Source organism: Pseudorca crassidens, chromosome 2, assembly GCF_039906515.1.
Source record: "Pseudorca crassidens isolate mPseCra1 chromosome 2, mPseCra1.hap1, whole genome shotgun sequence".
In the NCBI taxonomy this organism is placed as follows: Eukaryota; Metazoa; Chordata; class Mammalia; order Artiodactyla; family Delphinidae; genus Pseudorca; species Pseudorca crassidens.
In genome coordinates this window covers 148,246,517-148,268,711 of record NC_090297.1, presented here as the reverse complement: position 1 = coordinate 148,268,711, position 22,195 = coordinate 148,246,517, and the positions used below count along the sequence as shown (strand labels likewise).

The 22,195-nt window shown below is 49.6% G+C and overlaps 1 protein-coding gene across 5 annotated transcripts in view; it reads right to left on the bottom strand.

The window, feature by feature from the left end:
* The window catches only part of PLXNA2 (plexin A2), a 216,721-nt gene that overhangs the window by 80,062 nt on the left and 114,464 nt on the right, over positions 1-22,195 (bottom strand). Inside the window, exon 5 of one of the 5 annotated variants that reach the window (XM_067729109.1) lies at positions 18,370-21,204. The exons of the other annotated variants lie outside the window; for them this stretch is intronic. Coding sequence (XP_067585210.1) covers positions 21,094-21,204 — 111 coding nt within the window. The 3' untranslated portion in view covers positions 18,370-21,093. Of the gene's footprint in view, positions 1-18,369; positions 21,205-22,195 lie in introns of those variants that run through there. 5 annotated transcript variants of the gene reach the window in all.

Below are 22,195 nucleotides of genomic sequence, written 5' to 3'. Positions count from 1 at the left end.
ATGTCACTATGAGAGGCTCCGGTGCTGTGTGATAGAGAAACAGAGGCGAACAGGACCCAGATCCTGCCCCCCGGAAGAGCACGCAGCCCAGTAGGAGTTGATAATTACAAACCGAGACCTGCTCTACACTGTGCTCGACATCCATTGCAGGCAATAGGCGTGTGCCCTGGGGGCCTTGGCACCTTAAAGGAGGGCCGTCCAGCACAACCTGTCTGGAGGAAGGGACCAGCCAAGTAAGGGTGAATCAGGGTAACAGTGGGCCCAATGCAGATGCCTGGAAGGGCATTCCTAGCTGAGAGATTATCACGAACAAAAGGAATCATGGGGCTTCCCTGGTGGCGCAGTGGTGGAGAGTCCGCCTGCCGATGCAGGGGACACGTGTTCGTGCCCCGGTCCGGGAAGATCCCACATGCCGTGGAGCGGCTGGGCCCGTGAGCCATGGCCGCTAAGGCTGCGTGTCCGGAGCCTGTGCTCCGCAACGGGAGAGGCCACAACAGTGAGAGGCCCACGTACCGCAAAAAAAAAAAAAAAATGTAATCATGGCTAAGTTCAGCCTAACTCAAGTGTGGAGTGTATACTGGATGGGCGGCTGAGAGATGAGGCTGGTGGCATGGAACCAGGGGCCAGACAACGAAAGGTCTTGGGTACCAGCCCCAGGAACCTTCCTTCTCTCTGTTGGGTGCCCCCCACACCCGCTCATTCTCCCCACATCATAAACACTTAACATTCTGAATTACAAAGCTTTTCTCTGAGTGACGTGATCAACTTTAAGCATCCCTAACTTCCCTTTAATAATAAAAATACAAAATGCAGAAAGCATAAATATAAAATCTTGCAATTCAGTGAAAAAAGTGATATTCTAAATGGAGGTTGGGGGAGTAGCTGATTTGAAATAGTTCATGCGGAATAGGTTCGAGGGTTGAATTGACTCTATGTCCAATATGACCTGACAGGGTGATGTCATAGCTAAAGGGGCTAATTCGATCATGGGCTGCATTAATGGACATGGTGTCAGGATGGAGATGATCTGAGTTCCCAGTTCAGGTCTTTGCAACCTGCTCTAAGAGGAGGGTTGTTCAACCAGAGAAACTTTCCAGAGGGTGGTCACGATGGGGTGGGACCCAGGTGTGGCATCTGAGGTACAGCTGATAGACCTGTATGTTTATTTAGGTCAAAGAAGTTGAATGTCAGGGTGGCCGTGGAAGCTATCTGCCACTGTTTGAAGGGCGGCAGTGTGGCTGCAATAAGACTCATGGGTGAAAAGTTCCAGGAAAGCTCGAAAGAAGAAAGTCAAGGTTGTCCACCAGTGCACAGACCTGGCTTCCAGCAGGGACTCCCTTCCGTGGGACGTGTAAGCAGAGTCAAGGTGACATGTGTCTGGGAGGCTGTGGAAGGTATTTCTGCCCCCGGAGGAAGGCTGCCCTCGTCCTTCTAACTCTGACATAGGGATTCTATTTCCCACAGTTTGCCTAACTCCTTCCTGAGACTGTTCATTTCTGTCCTGAATGACTTGGACAGTTCAAAGATCCAGCCACGCCACTAGCCACTGATAGCACCCCACTTTAAGGAGCAACCATTGACCCCTGACTCACGTCCTGTGATTCCTACCAGAAGCACCTTTCCGGCAGGTGCCTGCCAGACGCTCTCCCAGCATGCCTCTCCCGGGCCTGGGACTCTCGGCCCTTCAGGATATCTGTGACCCTAGCCACCTGGGGGGCTTCCGCCAGCCCCCTCCAACCCGCCCTCGGAGGCCTGAGAGCCGCAGCCCAGTGCCCGGCCTCCCTTTCCTGGGTTTCGGGCTCCGTGTGAGTGATGTCTGCATCTGGCTGGAAATTAAAACAACTGTCTGCATTGCATTCGGCCCGTCTGTCAAAACACAGCCCAGCTCTCAGCAGCTGGGGAAGGGGGCCCTGAATGGGAGCAGTGTCTCCAGCAACAAAGCCCACTTTCACGCCAAGTGCCGCAGAGATAGTGAGAAGCCTGTTCTTCTCCAAACGTGAAACCAACAGCACAACTATTTTTCCTGTTTCCTGGGCCCTCCTGGTGGGAATTTTTTTTTAAATACACTGAGTTGAAGAGCAAAGTGAAACAGGAAACTTATAAGGGGGGTGGTTCCTAAAATTTGAATTATTCTCTTCTCAAAGACCTCATAGCCATATGCAAGCCAGAGGAAAGAAATGTCACAGGGACTGGAGGGAGGCCCTCAAAGTCAGGTGTTTCCGTGGGTGCTCTGTCTTTCCTATAATCATGTGTTTCTGTATTCATTCATCAACCCATATTCATAGATCATGTCCTACAGAAAGACCAGGGCTGGGCACCTTAGGGGAATAAAATCAACAGCAACATTAAAGCACAGCCATCACCTTCAAGTTGCAAACAGACTAGCAATAAAAACAAGAAAAGTGTTGTGTGTTCTAAGAGAGGTATTGAAAGAGGGCTGAGGCAATTCAGAGCAAAGAAAATACTACTTCTACATCTACGCCGTCCAATGTATGGGCCCGTGTGGTCACCAGCATCTGGAATGGGGTTAGTTCGAATTCTAGTCCTTAGAGATGTGCTCTAAGGACACCGGATGTTGATGGCTGAGCACGGAAAACAAGAATGTAAAATAATTTTTTATTGACACATGTTGAAAGGATAAAAATTTAACAAATATTGAGTTAAATAAGATCTACTATTAATTTCCACTGTCTCTTCTTACTCTTTAATATACGGCTGCTGGAAAAGTTAAAATTACATGCGTAGCTGTGTGGACGGCACTTTGTCATCATGGGAGAGCACTGCTCTAGATGGGAGTCCCAAGAAGGCTTTGTAAGGGATGTGGCCTGGGTCCGGGTCTTCAAGGGTGAATAATATTTATACAGATGAAAAGCATCCCAGGTGGAAAGAACCACATAAGCAAACACAGGAAAGCAGAGTTTCTTCAGAAAACGTTGCATGAGGGTGAAGAGTGATGGGTATAAATATGGAAAGGTAGTTTTGGGTTAACTTGGGAAGGATGGAGAAGGCCACAGAGCTGGAATACATGATGTCTGTAAGCTCTCCAGCCTGTCACTCCTTGGCCAAAAGAATGTCCTCCATGAAGAGGTGGCCCGAGCTCTCAAACCAACATCCTTGGCATTACCTGTGAGCTTAAGGGGCATAAAAATCCAGAGTCCACTGGGTTAGAACCTCTGGGATGGGGCGGGGCCTGAGAAATGGTTCCAACAAGCTCTCCAGGGGATTTTTTTTTTTTTTTAAAGAAAATGTTGGGGGTAGGAGTTTATTAGTTAATTTATTAGTTTATTTTTGCTGTGTTGGGTCTTCGTTTCTGTGTGAGGGCTTTTTCTAGTTGTGGCGAGCGGGGGCCACTCTTCATCGTGATGCGCGGGCCTCTCACTATCGCGGCCTCTCTTGCTGCGGAGCACAGGCTCCAGACGTGCACAAGCTCAGTAGTTGTGGCTCATGGGCCCAGTGGCTCCGTGGCATGTGGGATCCTCCCAGACCAGGGCTCGAACCCGTGTCCCCTGCATTAGCAGGCAGATTCTCAACCACTGCACCACCGGGGAAGCCCCTCTCCAGGTGATTCTTATGAGAACCACTGGTAAATGGGACCTCATGTCTTGGGAAATCTTTTTAAGTGTCAGGCCCTGGGGCCATGAAGAAATAGAATCAAACTCTGCCTAGGGACTACGAAAGGAACTAGTGGAAGGAATTAGACTGACTCAGGAGGAGGAGAGATGGAGGTTAGCCTGGGGACTGCTTTATAGCCAGGGAGAAATTGGTTCTAATATCTCTGAGTCTATGGAGGCCCTGAAAGACCAAGTTCAAACTTCTGGGGTCAGGGGCCACTTCACTCTGCAGCAGGCGAAGGCGGGCACTTGCTCTAGGACCTGGTGGGCGGGGGAGGATGGGGAGGGGATGGGCATTGTCCTGGGAAGCTGGAGAAGGCAAGGGAGCTTCTCCTGTAGAGTGTCAACCGTGTGAGGCGGCTTTGTCAGGGCTGACTCAGAGTTTAATGGGACACTCAGTGGCACTTTAATTAGCGTTTGTTTATTATGATTGTGCTTTAATTATGCCCGAGGCTCCCCACCCCCTCTGCTCCGAGTGCTGGGATCGGAGGGTGGCTGCGTCGGCAGAGGAATGTGGCGGTGAGGCGCCTCCAATGGAGGACGCCCTTCTCCCACCTGCCTCCACCGCCTTCTCCCCAGGACCAGGGGACCGCTCCGCACTGGATTCCCCCCACACGCTTGGCATTCTTCTCTGCTTGATCTTATGTCTTGTAATTACACCTCTAATGAATATAACTGTCCGATTAAGTCATTTACTGAAGAAACACTCTTCATGAAAGGTGACTCGTACTGTGTTCTTGTCTCCTCTGACCCCAAGGCCCCTCATCTCCAGTGCCTCCCTTGGCCTCAGTCTGTGAGGTTGACGTACGTGGGAAAGAGCTCAGCAGGGGTGCAGAGTTCGGAGTGGTTCTCTCCCCCACCCAACTCCCTCCCCTTTAAGGACACTGGTCAGCCCACAGGGTGCAGCGCCCCGCACAGCAAGGGATGTGATATCAGATTATCATCGGCTGTGGGGACGAATCACCAAGGGACCTGCTGGAACCATCCTCCTTCCTGAAGATGTTGAAGGACAGGGCACACCCACAGGGCTTGGACTACCCAGGGTGAGGCCCCAAAGGCCTCTGTGGCCCTGGCAGTTACTATCAGCCTGGAGAGTCACTACCATCAGTTGCAAACCCATCACTCTTCAGAGAAGAGTTCCCTGGTGCTGGACCGAGGGAGGAGCCCTTTTGTGCGTAAACCTGGGGAAAGAGAATCAAGGTTGTATCTCTGCCACCCTGTGTGGACTTCTAGAAGGAGCCACCTTGGTTCTGAGAATCTGGGGGCAACTATCGGAGAAGCAGCTGAGTTGAAAGCAGAACAACACAGAGGATTCTGACCATGGGTTGTGCCTGGGTGCCATGCGGTCCTTCAGTATTTACAGAGCATTTATGTTGTGTTAAGCTCTCCATTAGGCATCGGGTGACATTCTCTGTCCCCCTGGGGCCCATGGTTTGGCTGAGGACAAAGGAAACAGGATCATCTTAATACGGGAGTATAGATGCCGCAATAGAGGTATAATCAAGGGACAGTCGTGGCTCAAAGGCCAGAGCTTGAAGGTTCTCCTCAGGGAGCTTTGGCATGGGCACTCTGTTCTAGAGGCTGAAGGATTCCTTTGCAGTCATGCAAAGAGAGAAAGGGAGAGAGGGAAGGAATAAGGGAAAGCTGTTCCCCAGGCTGGTAGGGCCCCTTGGGGACAGAGCATTTAATCCCCTGCTTCTCTGGAATCTGCTCCCCCCTGCCAGATGGTACACCCGTCCCCACATGTGTCCCCTGCCTCCAGACACAAGGAAAGAAACAGTGGCCTTCTCAGTGGCTGAGAGCCAGGTGGCAGGGGGTGGGAAGTGACGGAGCCTGGGTGGAAGTATGCAGTTGGCCTGAGCTACAGCCTCCTAGTCCCCAGGGCCCGGAGCAAAGTGCATGGCAGCTGAAATGCAACTGGCTCCCCACACCTCTCTCCTTTCCTTTGTATCTTCTCTTGGTGGTCCCTCCCTGCCAGCCCAGCCTCTCTCCCCTTGGAGTTTGTAGGGTCTTACACCCAGTTTCTCCTCTTTTTCCCAAACCAGATCTGTTTTCAAGAAGCAATCTGATGCTCATTTGCATTCACAGCTGAGGGCAGACTGATGGGAAGCTCCACCAGGGCTGGTGCGCGGGATGAGCTCCGCGGCACAATCACAACAGATGCCGATGCCCAGAGAGGGTTTTAGCACTTTCTGAGCGCTTTCACACCCCTTATCTCATTTGATCTGCACAGTTCCCTTGGGATGAAGGGAGGTTAGGGATCCATTTGTTCCACCAGGAAATAGAGGCACCCAAAGGTCTGGCTTAACCCTGGGCTCTGTCTCACAGTGAGTGGAGGTGGCCAGCTGCAGCGCATCCTCCGTGGCCCGTGGTGATGACATGTCATAAAGGATCTTTCTGAGGAAAGGAGGGACAGGGGGTTCAGGGGTTAGTTCCAGGAGATGGAGCTGGGGCCAGAGCAGGATTCAGGAGGCGGGAAGCAACCAGAGGGCAGGTGAGGCTTTGGTTTCTCTGACTCCACTCCTCCTAGGAGCTGGCCAGCGCCCAGCAGTTGTTACCTGTTCCCATGGGTGGTGGGAGGAGTCTCTCTTTTTTTTTTTTTTTTTTTGCGGTACGTGGGCCTCTCACTGTTGTGGCCTCTCCCGTTGCGGAGCACATGCTCCGGATGCGCAGGCTCAGAGGCCATGGCTCACGGGCCCAACTGCTCCACGGCATGTGGGATCTTCCCGGACCGGGGCACGAACCCGTGTCCCCTGCATCGGCAGGCGGACTCTCAACGACCGCACCACCAGGGAAGCCCTGGGAGGAGTCTCTCTTCACTGCTTACCCCGAATCTTGTCAGCCCCGTGGCGAACAGGTACAACCAGCACTGGGAGGTCTGAGAGCTTAGGGTTCTGCCTTCCCTGTACACCCGCTGGGGCCAGGGTTCACAGTCCTCCCAGGGAGAGGAACATGGGCAGATGGTCAGGGAGGCCAGGCCAAGGCCCCAGCCCTGGTCAGTTTCTCTCAGGCACCCAAGCCAAAGTGGACCCCCCGGGAACAGGCCAGGCTCCCCTGGCTCTAGACGTGCCTCACACTATGGCCCCTTTGAGTCAGCAAGACTCCACAGAATAATACCTGCATCCTGTCTCCTATCCTTTACAGGAAAAGAGCTGACTGTCAACCGGATGCCTGAAACAGCATCTTAATCTAATTCTCCCCCGCTGGGTGTGCTTGGGGGCAGAAGTGAGATCGCCTCCTTGGATCTGCTCCCCAGGGATAGGGGGAGAAGCGAGGCGGACTGAGGCCTCCTGCCTGGCACCGCCTTCCTCTGAGCCGGGAAGTTGACTGAGCTTGTCCAAGGGAATGAAGCAGCAGGAACCGTTTATCCTGCACCTACTGCACGCCAGGCACTTTCCCTGTGTCACCTCACCTAATCCTTACATCAGCCTTGCAGGCGAGGGATTAGGCCCACCTCACTTATTAGAAAACCGAGTCTTGGGTTAAACAAACTGCCCAAGTTGCGTGCCTTGTAGGTGGCGGAAGCAGAACTGGAGTCCAGGTTCATCCGACTCCCAGGTTGAGGTGGTGCGGTGGAGGCACAGGGAGCAGTAAGGAAAGGCCCCTCTCCTGGCGCTGCCCCCAAGGGCGGGCTGTCAGGGTCCCCTGGCTTTCTCCTGGAGGTCAGGGCCCAGCGCTGTAATTACGCTTCCTTCCTGGCCACTGCCTGCCTCTTTCTCACTTTTCTCTGGTTGCTGACAGCGATTCAGCTGGTGCATCTGGAGCCAGACAACACAAGGGATGATGTGAGAGAGTGAGGGAGGAGATGGGTTGGTGGGGGTGAGGCTGCCCTGCTGGATTTTTTTAAAACCTGCCAGGGCCGTAACAGTAATGGACATGACTCTGAATGGGTTCCACAATCTCCATCCTGAGCCTGCTCGGAATGTCAGGGCCCTCAGTCGGCACAGAGTGGGGGCAGTGGAGGTGGCAGGGGCCTCCTGTCCTGGTCTTGCTATCTGTTTGCTGGGAGGCCCTGGGCAAGCTGCTTAACCTCCTCAAGCCTCCCTTCTTTATTTTTAAAGTGGAGATAGCAATTCCCGTCTCACCTGTCCTGCCTGTTCATCAGGGACCAGGGCACCTCTGAGCTCCTATTTTCATCTTCAGTTCTCCCTACGAATCAACTTCCCAGTAATTAATGTGAATGACTCAGTATTGTTTGTTCCCAGGGTTAGGTCCAGTTCTTTAAAAATCAATAGTCATGTGTGAGAGCACCTTAAATCTCCATAAAGTAAACACCAACCCAGCCCCACTGCCCCTCCTGGGGGCTGTGAAAGTCACATGATCAATATCATTAAGAAGGAGACACCAACACCCCCCCACCCCACCCCCGCCCCGCCCCACCCGGCCCCACCCCCAGAAAACCAGCTGGAGGTTCTGGAGCCTGTGATTGCAACCAAAGCAACCTGCAACCTTCTGACCAAAAGCTGACCCTGGGGCCTTCTCCTAAGAACTTCTGACTATCTGGAGACCCTAGGGCAGTGTGACTGTTCAAAAAGAAAATCTATTTTTAATGACTTGGGGGAGAAGAGTGGAGTGGCTGAGTAATTTGGAGTAATTAAAGCTATCTATCACTCCTAGAGTGGGAGCCAAAATTGGTTGAACTTTTCAATGATATTTTTTCCTTCTCATTCATAAAACCCAGCAGAAGGTCACGCAGGAGTCAAAGGGGAAAGGATGATGGGGAAAGAAATTTCTGGCCCCAAAGAGTGGAATTCACCCTACTGATGAGCACTTGGGCAACGATGGCTCCTCCTGTACCCTTTTGGTAGAGGCCATGTTTACTTTGTCCTCGTTAAGAAGCTAGACTTTGGGCTTCCCTGGTGGCACAGTGGTTGAGAGTCCGCCTGCGATGCAGGGGACATGGGTTCGTGCCCCGGTCCGGGAAGATCCCACATGCCGCGGAGCGGCTGGGCCCGTGAGCCATGGCTGTTGAGCCTGCGCGTCCGGAGCCTGTGCTCCGCAACGGGAGAGGCCACAACCGTGAGAGGCCCGCGTACCGCAAAAAAAAAAACTGGACTTTGAAGGAGACAGTCATCAGTTTCAAATCCAGCTGCTATAATTATCGACTGTATGACATTAATAAATGGTCCTTATTGTCCTTCTTGCACCTCAGTTTCCTCCTCTGTGAGATGCTGACAATAATGGTATTAACTTCACCAGGTTGTTTTGAGGTTTAAGTGACATCTGTACACAAAGAGGCTTGCATGCAGTTGGTGCTTAATAGTGGTAGTTATCATGCTCAGTCTCTCTGTGCAGACCCACTGAAAGCGGCAGTGTTTGCGCAGGAAGCTGCAGAGGGCCCTCACCCAGACTCTGCACTCCTGTGTAGGCTGACCTTGAGTAAGCTACCTCGCCTCTTTGGGCTGAGACTGCTGCTGATCTATCTATCATATGGGGAGAATTAGGTCTACACAGCCACTCAAACTGTTGTCTTTATTCATGACATGATCCCTACTGGAGGCTGAAGAACACTGAAATTCAGGATTCTTGGCTGGAAAAAGTCGAATTGAGCTTAGTCTCTTAAGGAAGAAGGTGGAACTTGGGCAAGGAAGAAGTACAAAGAGGGAAGAAAGCAAATGGGCAAAGCAGATATTCCAAATACCATACCATACTTTCTCAGACAGGACTCCTGTGCCAGAAAGGGCCCTCTCTAGTGCTGTTTTTTGGAAGGTTCTACAAAGAAGCAGAGAGGCTGATACTACGTTGTCTCCATGACAACCATGGATTTATTCAGTTAGGGAAAGCAGGTGGGGTAGGAAATAGGGGACGAGAGGATTTGGGAAATACAGGGTCTATGAAATAGCTAAATCAGATCTCTCACCTGGAAACCAGATGCCTGGGTTTAGCCAGGGCCCACAAAGCTCCCTACAGGGCCAACATCAACTTGTCTGCCCCAGAGGGGAAAAGTGGTGATGGCAAAGGGATAGAGTAACGAAGCAGGGATGCCCCTTCACCTGTCCATTCCCATTCGTTCATTCACACTTCTATTCCTCCAGACTTTCCAGTGGGGCCCCTGGATGCAGAGAGCCCAAGGGTAGCCTTACCACATGGAGCCTGATTTATCTGAGAGCTGGCATCTGCCTAATACGTCCTGGTTTCTGGGCCCCACCCCTTCAAATTCTGGCTCCCCTGCCTTCCAGTCACCAGGAGAGCCAGACAAGAGGGTGTGGGCCCGAGAAGAGGCTGGTCGGAGATCTGGGGTAAGAACACCTTTGCTGTTGCCTCGGTAGGGGATGGGGCTACCTTCAGTGTTGTTTGAGAAGAGGACTCAGGGAGTCGTCTAGGAGGGAAAGTGGGGCCTTCAGGACACCACTGCTCCTCAAGGGGGCCCTAACGAGTTCCCTTTAGCAGAGTTCCTGGCATCGTCTCCACACCAGGCTCCAGTTCCTGCCTCCCAGTGCCCAGCTGCACTTCCGCCTCTGATGTTGCCACTCAGGGTTATTGATGGGAGCCAGTAAGGCCTTGGGGACTCCTTGTGTGCTGATTTTCCATCCTTGATACCTTCTGTGGAATTCTGGGGTATTGAAGGGACCCCAGGTTGAAGTTCCCAGGTCATCTTGATGTAGGGAGAGCAAAATCCTACCAGATGGTGAAAGCTGGAATGGGATCTGGTCAAAAGCTCAAGTGCCCTGGCCCCTCTTCAGTCCACCCCTGTCGACAGCTGTGCACATAAGAAAGCTCTACCCACGGGCGCTGGATCTGAGACGGGCCTCCCCCTCTCTGCCTAAGCTATCGTACAATTCTGAGTAGACAGGAAGCCACTGGACCCTCGTGCTATGAATATTGGTCTCCCGTGGACCCATGGCGTACATCTTCTCCATCATTTCTCAACTTGCCTTTCTAACCATCTGAGATGAGGCCATCTTGTCCTCCCTGACACATCAAATCTGAAAATACTCTCTCTGGTTCTTCTTAGTATGCTAAGTGACTAGCTCCCCAGGGAAGGACAGAGCAGTTTCTTGTCACTCACAGCTTCCTGGGACACGTTAATAGGTAGGTAGACGAGTGTGCATGTGTGTGTAAGAGACAGAGAGAAAGGTGGAGGATATGAGTGTAAGTTAAATCTCTGCCTGAGGAAAATAGTCTCCTACACTTGTATTAAAATTTTTAAATTTCCTTTCTGTATAGAGCTCACTTCTTCATTCATGCCGTTCGTTCATTTAACCTTGGCAAGGTGGTATGAGGCAGGGAGGGTCCCATGCTTTGCTGAATCCCGGGCCTTGGTGCTGCTTTGGGAACTGGCAGAGACTGGCCAATTGAATAAAGACCATTCCACCGAGGCAGCGATGACTACAGAGCCACAGTGCTCTGCCCCCTGGGGACTAGCCAGTACAGGTTGATTGGCATGGCCTCAGGCATCTACATTCATGTAGACTTGCTTTATAACTGGGTGGACCTGCATGTGGTGGAAATACACTTGGTACTTATAAGTTGTTCATTGGTCTATTCATTCATTTACTCATACATTAGTCCATCCAGCTACGGATCCGTCCTTCATTCGTCTACTCATTTATTCAACACACCAGGTATCAAGTCCTGTGCTGTGGTATAGCAAATCCGAGTTAGTCATGGCCCTCCAGTGCCCTCCAGAAGCATCCCCTCTGGTGGGGAAGCTAGAAAGTGAAAGATGTCACATAAGAGTTTCAACGGGGAATGATCACTTCGGGCTGAAGGGACCAGGAAGGTGTCATCATGTGTAGCAGGCCTTGAAAACTTGGCGATATTTTGAGAGGCAGGAATGGAGGAAGGGCATTCTGTGAGGAGAGAAAAGCATGAACGGAGAACAAACATGAAAAGGTACAGGAAGAAGCCCAGGAATGGGCATGTATCAGGACGAGATGGCTGGTCAGAAAAGTGATTCGGGGGTAAGTCACGGAGGGCCAGGGTGGTGGAAACAGAAGAGAAAGGAGGAAGAGGAGAAGTTTTGCATTTCTTCTCTCATGATGTGTCCTAGGTCTGTCCCTGCCATGGCATGCCTGCTGCCTCCCTCCACTGGCCCCAGCTGCAGGTCCCCATCCTCACAGCGGGCTGGTGGCTGATGGCCCATTGGTCTCCCTCTCCTTCTCTCCACACTACATGTGTTCTGCACACCCTCATTTTTTCTTTTCTTCAAAAAGGTGTAGTCGTTGAGGGCATGGGCCCTAGAATCAAGCTGCCTAGGTCCAAATCCCAGCCCCTTTGCTTATTAGCTGCGTGACCTTTGGCACGTTACTCAGCTCTGAGCCCCATTTGTTGATTTGCAAAATGGTGATAATTATAGCACATACTTCTATAAGACTTGCTATCTGCAGATGAGGAAGAAACAGTGAATTTGTTGATAGTCATATAGCCAGTAAGTTGTAGAGCTGGGATTCAAACCTAGGCAGGCTGGCTGCAGAACTCCTCACGAAATTGCCTCTTAGGCATAATGGGTGGCATGGGTTAGAAAACACTTAGCCCAGTGCCTGAGATATATATCATTAATACATTAGGGACTGGCTAATTCTGTATTCTGTGTAGGCATGAAGTTCCAAGATGAACAGACATGGCCCTGATCCTGAAGTACTCATAGTATGGTCAGGAAGACAGATGGACCCCCAGATCATAACGAAACAGCACTATGACCGAGATGTGGTAAAACTACAAGAGCAAAGAAGAAGGGCAAATCAAGGAAGGCTTCCCAGAGGCAGTGTTTTGTAATGATGGCCTCAGCTAAAAAACAATCAAAAACCAATACCTTCCCCTACAAAAAACAAAATTCAAAAACAACACGAAAAAAATGCTTCTTGGATGAAGTTTATAATCCAAATACCCCAGCCCAATGTTTCAGTCTTTTAACCTCTACTCCCCACCCAGGCTGAACTTCCCACTCTGGACTCTTCTGTCGGCATGAATCCCACCCCTGGCAGGCTGGTCTCCTCTCCTGCTCAGCGTGGTCCTGCCTCCATAACTTTCTTCGCTCATGCATTCCTGCTATCAGAATGTCCTTCCCTCCCCTACACGTGCAAATGACTGCCCCACACAGCCTTCTTCCATCAACCTCTGTGACCCCTCTCTCTGAATCTAGACTCTGACCTCCTGCCCAACTCGCAAGACGCAAACATACTGTTTAAGCTCTTCTGAGGTCTCTCTCTTTTTAGGTTATGCACAGGGCTCTGCTTTTCATTTCTTCATATGGGATATCCCTGTATGTTCCAACTCCAGTTTCCTACATAAAATATGTCTATAGATACCTGCTGAGAAGCTAATCACACTTACTCAGTGATGCAGGTTTTATTTTAAGCTCCTTAAGTAAGTGTACTAAGAACTATGCAACGACTCTCTAGGTGTGGCTGAGACTGCTGGCATTCTGCTGGGATCCATTAGGTGATGTGAAGGCTTTATGTGGTTTGCTTAAATAGACGACGTTTCTAACCCAGCAGAGGCGCATGGTGTCACGGAAAGGACACGGCTGCTACTGTCAGAAGAACTTGGCTCAGCCACACTAGGTACTCAGCTGTGCTGGGTAAGCCATTTAACCTCTCTGAGCCTCACTTTCCACATCTGTAAATATTAGCGGATGTCAAAATTAAAGCATCCACCAAGGCACCGAGATATAATGAATGCAGCTTGCTAAAGTACGGTGGCCGACTGTCATGCAAGATTTCAGAGTAGATTCTTAAGATCCAAGTTCATGATTCTTCTACCCTTTATTCTAGATCCCCGACCCAGATCAATGCAATGAAAGGGTGGAAGGAACGACAAAAGGATTTTGTGAGATGTTTGGAGGAGGACCTTGGGATGCTGTGACCTAGCCACCCTTCAGTAGGACCACTTAGAAAGCCTGATGCATCCTCTGGACTGTAGGGGTCAGAGTGGACGGGAGAAGCCAGGAGGCAGGAAATCCAGAGGGTAAGGTGGCGAGCTCTTAGGAGGCAGAGTGAAGGCAGGACCGCGGGAGGCCACTGAGCTCCCCGGTGATGGTGGCAGGCCGAGGATGTGCAAGGTCTGCCTTGCATCACAGCTAGATGTGGACACCTCAGGAAGGAGAGCTGGCCTGGCAGTATTTTACTACTTGTCCAAGAGGAGCCCTGGAGGTGGGGCTAAGTCACTAGTGTGAGCATCTTCACGTGAAGGCTAATGGAGGCAGAGGAGAGAGTGGCGGGATAAGAGGAAGTACTGCCCGCCTGATGGGAGCAGAAGCCAAAGCAGCTTGGTAGAGAGGTGTCCACAGGCCCAGGGAGGACTCAGCCCCGAAAAGGTCAGAAACGCCAGCCTGCTCGGAGAGCATGAGGTTGTCTTGCGACAATTCCAGTTCAAGAGAGAAGGACCTCCCTGACCTTTCCCCTCCTCCTCTTCTAAAGGGGTAACAACAGCTCGAGTGCGGGAAGGTAAGTGACAGAAAGGGAAGAAACACGCCTCCCCACCTCTCATCCCCGCAAGCGGGGAGTGTGCGCCGGCTCAGGCTGGGGGTCGGGGAGAGAAAGATCTGGGCATCGATCAAGGCCAGAGTTTTTCTTCTGGTCTGGAACTGGGCATTATGCTTCTGAATGGAGACTGTGCTTGAGACGTGAAAGACTTTTTATTATCCAAGAGTGAGCTGATGAGCTATGCAGCCTGCCCCACACGTAAGTAAAGCGATGGTGGGAGACAGAATAAAGCTGCGATTTGATTCTATCTCGGCGTACTGATTGGGTGTGCGAATGCTAACAACTGCCGTTCCTAACTCATTTGTTGTCACGAGGATCATGTGAAGTGAGAGCCACAGACGTGCCTTGTTCACGATCAAGTTTATCGCACACACGCTGGGGAATTATTGGTGTTATTTCCGGAGATAGACTGATAACTTATGGATAACTTATGATTTTTTTTAAAAGAAAACTCTGCAGCTCAACTCTCAGATGACTCAGCAGACCATTCTTTCTAAAATTCTGGTGTCCTTGAACAGGGTGAACTGGTGTGAGGTCTCTTTTTTTTCTCTGCCTGCCTCTTTTTTTTTTTTGAATTTTATTTATTTTTTTGAGGCCTCTTTTTTAACTCAAGTGGCTCGAGGGTCAGAAGACTTTGTGGACAGCCACAATGGGAAGGCTCTCAACCCGTTTGCCTCTGCCCTCCTGGAGATGCAATTGAGATCATTAAATAAGGCATCCGAAGCTGGTCTAAGGAAGACAGGGATGTGATCAGGAACCGGCTCTTGGTTAGAAGCCCTTTGGGTGCTCCGGCCTCCCTGCCCCTAGTGCCCAGCCCTGTCTGAGCCATCAGTGCAGATTGGAGCTTTGCAGCCGCCCCTTGCCTGAAGGGTGGTGGCAGGGACTGTTCAAATCTTTACCTTCCTCACTTCTTTCTGTTCGTGGCCTCCTTCAGTGGCGGCCTCTAATGTAACCAATGTCACAGAGCCTCTGGAGATACAAAGGGGTGGAGGGGGAGGTAGGGAGGTGGAAGAGAGACAAAAGATTCTTTTCCTTTTTTAAAAAAAAAAAAAAAAACAGGTGCTTAAGAAATTAATTACAGCAAGTAATCACCGAGTTGTCTGAGTCTCTCTTTTATTTGGTGCATGCAGGGTCTGGTGGAAAAAGGGAATTTTAAATAATTTTGGAGTTATAACTGATGTAATTAGGTGCTCAGTGAACACTTAGCATCGAGCTGTGCTTATTAAAATTACTGTTTTAATCAGAACGTTGGAGGAAGATCATTAATAATACAATGGCTTGATTCCCTGGAACTCTAATTAGACCTGGACTTTTAACCACCTGAGCGTAATCTGGCTCCGTCTGGATACGCACCACGGGTGACGCATTATCATTTCAGGGCATGCGGGGATGGAGCATCAATACTGCTATTTAGTGACTTCCTGAATGCTTTATTTTGGAGTGTGAGGGTGGGTTGAGGGAGTACCAATGCTGAGAGGTGGAGATGGAAGTGGAGGGGGTCAGCCAGGGACCCGGGCTTGGAGGTCTTGAGGAAAAAAAGGCAACTTTTCCCACTGTTGCAGGCTAGACACGCCTCACACATTTTTCTGCAGAGGCACAACCAAACCATGCCATAGACCCAGCTAAAGGCCATTTCCTGGGATGCTCTGCCTCCGTGCGGGCCTGTCCCTCATCCAAACCAAACATGCATCTGAAGGGGTACAGCTTTAGTCCTTGCCAAGCCACGGCCCATCAGAAGCCTAATCGATGATTCACTAAGTGATAATTAAAGGTTAATCTGGTGAAGGGCAGGGCCACTTCTTCATTTTCCTGTCCAGTACTTTGGGTCACCCTAGACAGAAACCAGGAGATAAGGCTGAGTTCTTCCAGAACTTTCTAATCCTTAGGAACCTTTTGCAGGTAACTAGGACCAGAGCGGGAGGGAGGCTGAGTAGATGGGTTCTGTCCCCCGAGATGCCCGGCTGAGCTGGTGTTTTGGGAGACGGGTCGATGCCCTGACTCATGGCTCTGAACACAGAACTTTGGTTTCTCTGCTCTTTCAGCTGGTGGCTCAGTGTGTCAACAACACTAACTTGGCCCCCAGTGGGACCGAGTCCTTGGATAGATGTCACAGGGGTGGCCGAAAGCAAATGGAATGCAAGTATGCTCTCCACCCTCCTAAAGCTTGGTAACTAGTTGGAAGGACATAACAAAGATGTGAAAAAAAGATTTAGGACTCTAAAAGGCAGGTACTGAGAAGTGAAAATTAAGCCGGAGTCAGATGAGGGCATGTGGAGCTAAGTGGTGACCGGAGTGTGGTGGGATTACTCAGAGGGGTCAAGGTCTTCTGAAGGAGGGCTGTGGGGGCCAGGTTCATCTGCCGAGAAGTGGGGAAGGAAGGCAGCACTCCCTGTGTCCCTCAGTAAGCACTCCTCCGGCTGCTACTGGGGGCCTTGAGACAACAGGACTGAACTCTCTGGGGCTCCCTGGCCACCTCTAGCCAATAAGAGTCCTTTTGTGCAATTTGGGAAAGGTGCCCCCTCTAGGTGCATGGCTTGGTAAGATGAGTGAAAACCTGGTTTCAGCCTCACTTGGCCCTCAGCCAGATGCCTTTGTACAGTACACAACCTGAACCATCGTATCTGGCGGCCCTGATGCCCAAACTCTCTCGGGAAATAGGTAGCTGAAATGTGTGGTGTGGGTCAACCAGAATTTTACCCAGATGACCCAGAGACAGAATATTTTTAGGTGCTAGGCATTGTACCTCCTATAAGCCCTTTGGGGGGGTCCAGAGAAGGTGGGTGTCAAGCGTGAGTTGAAGAGCAGAGAAGGCTCCATGGAGGAGGTGGGACTTGAGGAGGGGGAGAGTATAGTGTCCTGGGCAGGAAAACATCACAAGCCAAAGCAGAGGGAACGAGCTTTGGTGTGTACTCTGGGGAGAGCAAAGGACACAAAAAAGGATGTCGCTTTTAGATGTCTTTTCTTACTGGTTCCTTGGGAGTAGACTTTTTACATATGAATTAAACAAAGTAAAACAACTCTAGGCCTCCCTCACAAAGAATAGTCCAGTGGAAGAATTTTTCTATAAACCAACAGAGTGGGGAGGAAGGGAGATTTCCATTACTGGGGAGCTCTAAGCAGGAGTTCAAGGTCCCTGATGAGTGACAGGCTGGACTCAAGACTCCCCTCCAACTCCAAGCTTGTCTTAGGGAAGAGAGCCTGGCAGGCCGTGACGGGGGAGGGGAGAACGGCCCCTGTGCCTTGGAAACCAATGGTTAGGCCTCAACTCAAGAATGTGTGTGATTCTGAAAAAATAGGATACAGTGAATGATAGCCCCCTGACATACACATACCCCTCACTCCACAAACGCATAGTCTCATGCAAACACACTCATGAACACAAACACACATTCATACCATCCACTCACATTCCACACCAACACACTGACAGCATACACACTTCACACGTACTCCCATCACATGCTCACACACATATTCACGTCACATACACTCATGACACACCATGCTTGCCGCCCCCTCGCACCCCCGGCTGCACGCAACTGCGAGAAGAAAAGAGCCATCGGGATCTGTCTCCCTCCAGCTTGTAGTGAAGAAGGATTAGGGCTGTGCCAAATTAAACAGAGGAGTTAAAAATGAAAGGCTTCTAGACAGGATTAGAGTCTTAATGAAAACCATAAAGAATGGAAGCGCCACATAGATATCACCCATAAATGGCCGTATCGGACCAACAGATGAGATTGTAGATACCGCAATGACTTCTATTATAATTCATCAATGAATAACCAAGCCCAGAGTCATATTTAAGGTCTTCTCATGCTTTGGAGAATTAGGCTCTGAGTCCAGACAGGCCTGGATTTGAATTCTGGTTTTGCCCCTTGGTAAGTTTGGGTATGTCACTCTGCTTGCTTGAATCTTAGTTTCTTCACCCCCTTAATGGGGATGTTGTGCAGATTAAATTAAGTCCTGGACAGCTGTAATAATTTATCATCATACAAATAATTTATTATTATAGTTATGATTAATTTTCACTGTTATCTCTTGTTCCCTCCCTTTCAGTTTCCCGGGGTCAAGGAAAGCCCATTGGCTGGTGGGATCAGTAGGGAGAGAAGGAAAAGGAAGAGGGGAAACAGAAGGAATAGGCAAGAGCAGGAGACCAAGGCAGCAGAAGAGCAGGGAGAAGAAGAAGGGAAGGAAGAAAAAGCAAGAAGGACAGCAGACCCCGCAGATGCCACCCACCGGCATCACCCATGGTGGGGCATCCAGGCCTTCTTGGGTGGTGGTGACCAGAGAGGAGAGGTTATGGGGTAGCCACCAATTATGGCCCAGCCTTCCTATGATTTTTCTTTAAGTAACAGCTTTATTGAGATAAAATTCACATACCATAAAATTCACCCACGTAAAGTGTACACGTCAATGGTTTTCAGTAATATTCAGAGTTGTGCCACCATGACCACAATCAATTTTAGTACATTTTCCTCACCCCTCGAAAGAAACCCTATATCCATTAGCATCACCCTCCGTTCTGCCTGCCCCCGGACCTCTCCAGCCCTAGGGAACCACCTATCGGTTCTTTGTCTCTATGGATTTGCTATGCTGGACGTTTCATATAAATGGGAGCAAACAGTATGTGGCTTTTTGTGGCTGGCTTCTTTCACTAGTATTATGTTTTCAAGGTTTGTCCATGTTGTAGCATGTAGCATTTGATAGCTTCCTAAATTTCTCAATTCAAAGCCAAGAAGGTGGAAGAGCAGAGCTTCCTATATACACACATAAACAAGTGTCATATTGGAAACTGTCCAACTGTTCGCCCCATGAAATCTCACTGAATCAAGATTAGTCACTAGTTACAGACTTAGAGATCAGGCAGTTGGAGTTTTTATTTTTACCATTGAGGAGACCAAAGGGTGGTGAAATGATACCTCTTTTTGAGTGCATGTTTTTTGCACACTCCATACACTTATTACAAAGAAAGGAAAACAAAAGGGTCTCCAAATGTAAGAGTCTCTTGTCTGTGGTTTTATGATTTAGATTTAATGTTAAGAGACAAATGAGAGACTCTTGGTATTCTGTCCATATGTCTCTCTCTTACCTCTCAAAAGTGACAATTCCCAACTCTATTCTTACAATGTAAAAGAATGACTCTCCTCTAATGGTTATCTGTCACTGTTTATGTTTCAAGTGATTTTATATGTTAAGACTGTAGCCTTAGGATGCAGGAAAGCGACACCTCTGGGCCAAAGGCATCCCTGAAGTAGGAGGGGCTTATAAGTTGGATTGAGAGGATGAGGCTATTCACTGGACTCAGAAAATGTCAATCACCTTTGTTCTATAACTAATGTGTCCCTGAGGGGTGTGTCCTGAGAGATACAGGGCATCTATTGTATCCAGTTGACCCCAGAGACAGAAAATATTTAAAGACTAAATTGTGTGTGCAGCTTCGGTCTCTGTACTGATGCTTATCATCATTACACCACGGCCACTAGATGTTAGTCTAGGGCCACAGGTAAAGAAATTGAACTGACATGCAAAATAGAACCAGACATACCATGGACTCATATCTACCCTCCTTCAGGAAAACACAACAAAAGAGGGTTATGTGAGGCCTTCTTTCTTTCCTATAAATTCCAATATTGATTTAGCTTGAGTTACAGGGAGAGGAAATTGTTCACAGCCAGGCCAAGATAGAGGTACAAACTACAGTGTCGTTAGGTGCCGGACCTGTTGGTTGTGACAGTGGCCACAGTCAGAGTAGTAGGGAAGAACTCAGATAATGAGGAGTGGCTGTGAAGTTCAGGTACAATTACTGGTCACTTCCTATCTGGGCTATTCAGTGACCAGTATCCCTGGTGACCTCAATGGACACTGTGAGAGTCGCAAAACCAAATTCTATTTTAGAACTACACTCATTTGAAAACGGAACAATAACTATACCAAATGGCCTGTTGTGTCAGGGCCTATTTCATGAAATAAAATGATACAGTGTTGCTACTCTAAAAAGGTCAAGCATTGTTTATTAACAATGCTCAAAGAATCTCATTAAATCTGGGAGTGTGAGGACAGTACCAACTAATATCATACATGTGAAGTGATTTCCATGGCGGTAAGGACTGCCCTGGGGCGAGATCCACACTCTAGGTCTCCTGTGGCTGCTGCCCAGGAGCCCCGGGCTCCTTGGAGGGCTGCTACCCAGTGCCCAGCGTCTCTCTTCATTCCATCTAGCATAGAGGAGGCACTGGTCTCATTTACTCAGGCCAAGAGTTCCTTCCTCTATTGGAATTTACTCCCTAGCCTATCTTTGGCAAACAAATAGGTGATCCCAGGTAAGGGAAATAGGATTCTGGAAAAAGTGAGTGGACTAGACTTTTCTCCATTACTCTGGGCATGCTCCAATTTGCACTAAGAGCATACATTTGCCTGTTGGATTCCAGAAGCCCCAACTGTAAGAATATTAGCTAAAATAAAATTAATTATTGTAATCCTCTGTGATCATATTCAAACCCAATATTCTCAGCTTGGCTTGCCTGCCTGCTTCCCTCCGTGCTTTCCTATTAAAATTATTTTCTCCAACGCTGATTGAGTTCTGGCTCTACCATCGCCCTGGGAGGGTACGGGGTACCTCTGACCTGCCTCGGGTCCCCTAGTAGCTTAGAGCCTAATGTGGGCGGCACCAAATAGACAGCTATTCCCCAGGTATATGGTTTTTAACCATGAAGTTAGAGAAGCTCAGAGAGCTGAATTCATTCTGAGTGGGGTGAATTGGGACGGTCTGGAGTTCCGTTGGGGGCATGGAGATCAAGGATACAGGAGGGTGGCGGCAAGCAGATACTCTTGTCTTTCTGCAAGTTCAAAATACCTGCATGGTTCTTTAGTCTATGCTGTTTCCCCTCTTTCTAGGGAGGCTGTTAATGAAAGGGACAGCTCCTAGAGATGAGATGGCTGGAGGCCAAGCCCAGCAGGCCGCTGAGACTTGGGAAAGGCCCCTGACTATGGGTAATTGCTGGGTGGGCCTGAGACGGTGCGTGTGGCCAGGCTACGACAGAAAGCAGGATGCCAGCTTAGCCCGACTTCCTGCAGAAATCTGGTGGGCCTTGGCAAGCAAGCTTGACATCGAGCAGTGGCTTGGTTCCTTCTGGCTTCTCCCTGAGCTGAGGCTTTTTTCTGTGGCTCTGGAGATGGGAAACAATCATAAAATATGGGGGCTTCCTTTTCTTGGAGAAATAAACAGACTCCCTGTATACCAGTCTCTAGTGATTAGTAAGCTGACGACTGCCCAACACTACCAGGACTCATCCAGGACAATTCAAGATCTTCACCTTGTTTAACCCCTGCAGCACCTGATAAAGTAGAGTCTATCATCATAGACAGCTTATCTAAGAGAAGACTGAAGGTTTAATAAGATTAGATAATTTGGTGAAGGTCGGTATAGTAAGAGGTGGAGCCAGGATTCCAGACGTGCTTAACACGGAGCCTGCCCTTCCCCAAGCTGCTCAGTCTTTCAACAGCAAGCAGGTAGCATGGAGTGTGTGCAGAGGCTGCAACATCCACTTGCCTGTCTGGCCTTCTTGGGGAGCTGCAGGCTTTGCTTTCACTCTCTCCCCTGCTACTCCCCTCCCCTCCCTACCACCAGAGCCCTCCTGTAAGGAAACTCATGAGAAGAGATGCAGGCCCACTGTGTCCTGGGCCCAGGGACAGGTGACCTTTCCAATTCAGCACCTTTATAAATCTTACCTAATGAAGTTAAGGGGAAAAAAGAATTAATGAATAAATGAAGGTTAAATCACTCCCTGCAGAAAATTGATGCTGACAGCGAGGGCCAAGAAGAAAGCTTGGAAAGAAGGGCTCTAACTTGCACAAGAGACTTTTAAAATTTCTTTCCCCCAGTGCAAGGGAGCTGTGAGGCTGGCCAGTTCTAAGATGGACATTGAAGGCTTTGGAAGTCCAAGGCAGATGGCCTGAAGGCGATGGAGTAAGAAAGCCATACCCTACCTTGGATCATTTTTTCCAGAAGCCAGTTTGCATATGATATACATAAGTGTGCATGTGCACACACTCTGTCTCTCTCTCTCTCTCACACACACACACACACACACACACACAGACACACACACAGAGGCATGCTGTATGAACAATTAACTCCTGCAGCCCGTGAAGACACAG